Here is a 6,000-nt window from a genome sequence, read left to right on the forward strand (position 1 = left end):
GATCAAAGGCTTCTTCATGTGGCAGTGTGGCTTCCTTGTGTATTTGCAAATATATGCATTTAAAACCTCTGTTTTTATTCTGAGTATTTGAAACAGGTTAGTTTTTTTTCCTGGCTAGCTTGAAAGTGTGCTGGGGACCATTAGGGATCCTGTCACTGAGGCCAACTTGCAGTAAAGAGTGTTGCTCCCTCACTAGACAAACGACAGCAGCATGAAGTGACACCTCGCTTTTTCAGCTAGTGGAGTTGTGACATTGTAGGAGCAAATTAGTTTTTTCTCTGCTCTTTTAATAATCCTGTCGCCTGATTGCCAAGTGTGACAGGATTGGTAAAGTGACATGGCTCTAACACCCCAAAAAGGTTTCTTCACTTTTCAACCCAAAAAGCACTACTGACATAGCGGTTGGTGTGTGGAACCATAGTGCGCGGCAGGCAGATGCAGGCATCTAACACATCTCGCAGTATTGGATGCTGAGGCTTCTGTTAATGATTTTAGCTCTGTAATTAAGTTAAGATTCTGTCCAACAACCTATCAAGTATATTAAGTGTATTTTAAAGAGATAATGTCGTTAGCATACATGAATCCAAACGACAGTGCCTTTTTAAGCTGGGAAGCAACAGAAAAATATACATACAATTCACAACGGACTTACAGAAAACATGCACTGACTGAGAAAATATAAAGTCTTCCATGGTTGATCTCTCATAAGCTGTCATGACTGTCCAAAGGCTTTAATACTTTATGTGTCACTCACCTGGACAAGTAACCAAGTGAGGGGTTTTAACATTACACTAACTTTTCTTGCTGTTTTATGTAAGCAACTGAGACTATTGAGATTGGAGACAGCCCGACAACTAGGATTTTGAGAAGGGGTAAAAACATTTACACCTCTCAGGTTTCTTTTTTTCTTTATTCCTATTAAAAGTGTAATGTGGAACATTCAGAGTTTACAAAAGTAAGATAACTGATATCTGAACTAGAAGCCCTGGGTTATTGTACTTTGTCCATTGTCTTTTCATTACTGCAAGAGCCCATTTTTGTAACCATTATGTTTGAATAGAAGTACTTTATGAGAAACAAACCGTAATATAACATTACAACATCCTAATAACACTTAACGTGTTGTGTATTAAGTACCTCGTTCTGTGTTCTGAGAGCAGAGAATTCACTTTTCTCCAGGATGATCATATCCTTTTTTACAGAAGCTATGTGTGACATGACCTGCTGAAGAGTGATCTCCTGTAATAAAAGATGCATAAGCCCTGCATTAGCTTGATGGCAATGATATATTAGTAGAGCTGACCCATATGCTTCGGTTTAGCAATTCATTTTTAATATAATAGGGATAGTAGGGCAAATGAGAGATCTATGCGTTTTAAAAAAAATATAGATAGTAGGAATAATATTACTCTATAAAGAAAAATTATAATAGTTTTGTGTCAATTTTGTTATGTTCATATCTTAAAAGAGAACTAAGGCTAAACTTTTTTTGGCTTTAGTTCTCTTTTGGGTCAAAGGAGGACATTTACCAAAGTCAGCATCTAGCGGGCTACTGCCCACTAGATGCTGACAGTGCAGAGCCTCACTGCAGCCGGGAAAGATTCCAACAATATTGTCAGGATCCACCCCGCTGCCTGATTGACAGCTAGCTCTGCCTCTCTATAGCAAGAGCCAACTGTACCCGCCCTATCCTCAGTCTGTCCCTCCAATGAACGCTGGAGGAACAGGGAGGGAAGGGAGGAATCCCTGTGGGGAATGCTGCCTGCTCTATAGATCGTTCAGCATTCGATCTATAGAGCGGGCATGTGACAGCTGCAGTGTCACACACCTGCTCTAAGTATTTGGAAGATTGCACTTTACTCTCTCAAAACTCTTCCTGGTAATTCATATTTTATATATTGTATCATGTGTATAAATTGTTTTACAAATAATCATTTATAACAAGGTACGTAGATGACATAGGATTTACAGAGCACTATGGACTTACACCCATCTAAAAAGATCAAGGTAGGGAAAAGGAGGAGAGCCATTCATACAGCTTGAGCTATTGAGCTCTGTTAATCTGCTTTCAGCAGAAGAGCTAGGAAAAGACAGGTAAACATGTCAAAAGGAACCTGAAGTGCCACATGCTGGCTGTAAATATGTTTAATAATAAGTCATATTTTGCAATAAAGAGTAAATATATATACAAAACACCGACATTCCCTTTAAAGAAGCTTTCTACTTCTGGGGAAAAAAAAAAAAGTAAAAATACTTTATGGGAAAATGATAGCAAGCGGCCAGGGACCCTATCCCGAGAATTCTGTCAAGTGACAGTATAAATTGAACAAGGGAGCTTTTTTTAGCTGAGAAAAATATATCACCTTTTTAGTTCCGGCAGCCAGTAGGTTTAGGGACATCAGCCATGCTGGTTTGTTTTTCAGCTAAAGAACGCAAACCCTGACTACTCATTTTTATGCCCAGGAGGATATATACTTTGTTGGACATTCGTGTTTATGGAAGGCTATACACACCCTTAGTTCCCATTCTTCTTGTTTCTAACCTGTTGCACTTTGGAAACCATGTCCTGGTATATGAGATCCATGTTAGTATTCATGATTTTCACTAGTGCGGATACAATGACCTCCGACTGCTGAGTGCTGAATCCTGAACAAAAAAAAACACAACGCTCAATTACATAGCACTAAAAGGACATTCCATGTAACAAAGAGTGTGACAATTTTAACAGCTTTTTTCTTTGTGGATCAGGGATACAATCAGGTAAAATGGAGGCCTTACAATGCAAGTAAATATCAGACAGCAGCAAAACTTGCATGTGTCTATTTTTAACAGGCAACAACTATACAAGCATTCTCTTATGAACAATAGCCAACAATCCCCATTCAAGGGCCCGTGCACATTGTCATCTTCTATCATTCTACGATTAACCCAAATGCAAATAAAATGGTCAAATAAATTGGAACTTGCTCTTTCTTTCCAAAATCTATCATGTTGTGAGCAGTAAATGTGTGTACCGGTTATGTGCATTTTCCCAAAGATCAATGCTGATTTAAAGTGTGCAGTTTCCATGGAGACACCAAATTTGGATACCTGGAAATTATGTCAGGTTCATGTTTACCTATGTAAAGTTGTGCAAATATCATACGACAGCCTATTACTTTTTCTGAAATTGTTTTACTAAAGTACACCTTGCAGTGAAAAATGTTGCTAAACATAGAAAGCCTTCTTGATACCTTGTAAGCCATTCCTTCCAGTTCTGAGAACAGGTTCACAGGTTCACCCTCTCTCACCTTCCACTTGGCCCAGAACTATAACAGGCACCTCACTGGCCAACAGAAGTGTGAGAGAGGCAAGAGGGGTGCTTCAGCTCCTGACACTGCTTGTTAAATGTGTATATTCCAGCACCCAGAAATTCAGGACAAGGTGCTTCAAAAAGACTGTCAAATGTATAAGCAGGTAGAGCAAGCAAACTGGTCCTGGAGTCTGTAATCTTTTATAATGACAGATTGACTTTAAGTTACATGTTTCAGGAATGATATGCAATTAAGTAAATATTAAAAGGACTGAGATTCACACCACATTCACTGCATTTAGCTTGCAATGATGCATGTTCAATGCAGTTGAGTAAACCTGCATTAACATCTGTTTTTTTAACGCATTGCATTAAAGGAGAACTATGAGGTGAGGGCTTTTCACTCACCTCATAGTTCTAGCCGACCTGTGACAATGAGACTGTCACAGGTCGGCTCAGTAGATAGGGAGCTGAGCGAACACATACCGGCGTTCGCTCACCTCTCGATCCTGTCACGGCTCTCTGCCGTGACAGGGGAGGGGCCGGATTCCCCCCTGCCCGCTCCGATCCACCAGCACTGACTAGCGGAACGGACGGGGGAGGGGGCGGGTACAGCTGGCTCTGCCTCTAGATAGGCAGAGCCAGCTGTCAGTCACGCAGCGGGGCGGATCCCGGCACAATTGTCGGGATCCGCTTCAGCGGCTCAGTATACCGCGAGCAGTAGCTCGCGGTATACTGCGGCATCTCAGTATACCGCGAGCTACAGCTCGTGGTATACTGAGCCTAGGGTGACGGGAGGACGCTAGTTTGTGTCCTCCCGCTACCCTAAGGAGAACTATGGGGAAAAGCCTTAACCTATCTATAGATATACACAATATGGTTCCCAAAGCAACACAGGCTATTTGTTTTGTCCATGCTATCCTCCCCAAATTGTTACCTTTGTCTTCCAGAACTAGAACAACAGCATGAGTGTCAAAGTAGAACTTCTTCCCCACAAATGAAAATATGGTCCTTTTATGCGTGTCCCCCATTGATGAAATGGATGTGCTGTAACCTGGAAAACACATACACTTAATTTGTAATGAGGTCAGCATAAACAATCATGAAATAAGGAGGTGCAGTCAATGCGCTTGCAAATAAGCACCTAGAAATAGCATATCAATGCCTAAATAGCCACGTATTGAGGCTGGTTTACTAAAGGCATCAAGAGAGAGAGAGCTCAAACAACTTTTGAATACAGATGTCACCAGCACGATGACACTCTCAAATCAGTGCAAATCCATTTATTAAAAGGAGAACTATGAGGTGAGTGCTTTTCACTCATCCTCATAGTTCTAGCCGACCTGTGACAATGAGACTGTCACAGGTCGGCTCAGTAGATCAGGAAGTGAGCGAATACATACAGGCGCTCGCTCACTTCTCGATCCTGTCACGGCAGAGAGCAGTGACAGGAGAGGGGCTGGATTCCCCCCTCCCCGATCCTCCAGCACTGACTGGCGGAACGGGAGGGGGCGGGTACAGCTGGCTCTGCCTCTAGATAGGCAGAGCCAGCTGTCACTCACGCAGCTGGGTGGATCCAGACATAATTGTCGGGATCCGTTACAGCTGCGGCGTCTCAGTATACCGCGAGCTGTAGCTCACGGTATACTGAGCTTTGGGTAACGGGAGAACGCTAGTTTGTGTCCTCCCGTTACCCTAAGGAGAACTATGGGGAAAAGCCCTAACCCATAGTTCTCCTTTAATAGATACCACTCAGAATTTCAAGCGCTTTCAGGGCCACACAGGGTCCCCTTCATCAGGCTCAGAGTAGTCATGATGAAGGGGAACCTGTGTGGCCCCGAAAGTGCTTGATATTCCGAGTGGTATCTAGTAATAAAAAGATTTGCACTGATTTGAAAGTCTCATCGTACTGGTATGCTGGTGACATCTGAATTCAAAAGTTGTTCCATGTGCGGCACCATCCGCGGTCACTTCGAGCACCCTTCAATATCTTGGGATTTTTGGTAAGGAGTGCCACAGGATTTATGTATATTGGAGAGTTCAAACACACACAAATAAAAAGTGAAGAGCCACTTTAATTATCCAATCATGTGCAGATAAAAAACAAAAAAGTCTAGATTGTAAGCTCTTTGAGGGCAGGTACTGATGTGAATGTATAGTATGTAAAGTGCTGCGTAAATTGTCATCACTATATAAATACCTATAATGAATTAATAAAAATACATTTGCTTTCCACATGATTGGATAATTGAAGGGAATCTTCACTCTTTATTTTGTGTGAACATACTCAACTCCTTTAATAAATAATGTCTCAATATGTTACAATTTCAGAAACAAACTTTTTTTTTTTTCATGATGACCCTAAAAATGTCTAGAACAAATGCAAATGCGTTTATGTTTTTATGCACAAGCAGGGCCGGCCTTAGGGGTGTGCGAGCTGTGCGGCCGAACAGGGCGCCATGGCAACAAAGGCGCCAGGCAACCAACACAACTCGTCCTTGGGGCGGCTTCTCTCCCCCTCACCACTGGCCATCCGACATGACAGCGCTCCTGCTGTCAGGGGGGCAGAGTGGTGAGGTGGAGAGAAGCCGCGCCCGCAGCTGTCAGGATGGCCGAGCGGGGAGGAGATTGGAGCCGCCGTCATCCTGTCAGTTTCAGGATGACAGCGGCTCTGTGTGTGGCAGAGCGGGAGATCGGTATATATCAGC

General features: G+C 42.6%; 1 protein-coding gene across 2 annotated transcripts in view; it reads right to left on the reverse strand.

Annotated features, from left to right (window-relative positions):
• The window catches only part of MCUR1 (mitochondrial calcium uniporter regulator 1), a 47,774-nt gene extending 43,432 nt beyond the window's left edge, over window positions 1-4,342 (reverse strand). For both annotated transcript variants that reach the window (XM_018563658.1, XM_018563657.1), the window contains exons 1-3: window positions 4,230-4,342; window positions 2,543-2,646; window positions 1,138-1,239 (exon numbers count right to left, since the gene is read on the reverse strand). In XM_018563658.1, coding sequence (XP_018419160.1) covers window positions 1,138-1,239; window positions 2,543-2,646; window positions 4,230-4,323 — 300 coding nt within the window. In that variant the 5' untranslated portion in view covers window positions 4,324-4,342. The remainder of the gene's footprint in view (window positions 1-1,137; window positions 1,240-2,542; window positions 2,647-4,229) is intronic.
• Window positions 4,343-6,000: the final 1,658 nt, after the last annotated feature.

Source organism: Nanorana parkeri, unplaced genomic scaffold (genome assembly GCF_000935625.1).
Source record: "Nanorana parkeri isolate BGI_ZX_2015 unplaced genomic scaffold, ASM93562v1 scaffold684, whole genome shotgun sequence".
NCBI lineage: Eukaryota > Metazoa > Chordata > Amphibia > Anura > Dicroglossidae > Nanorana > Nanorana parkeri.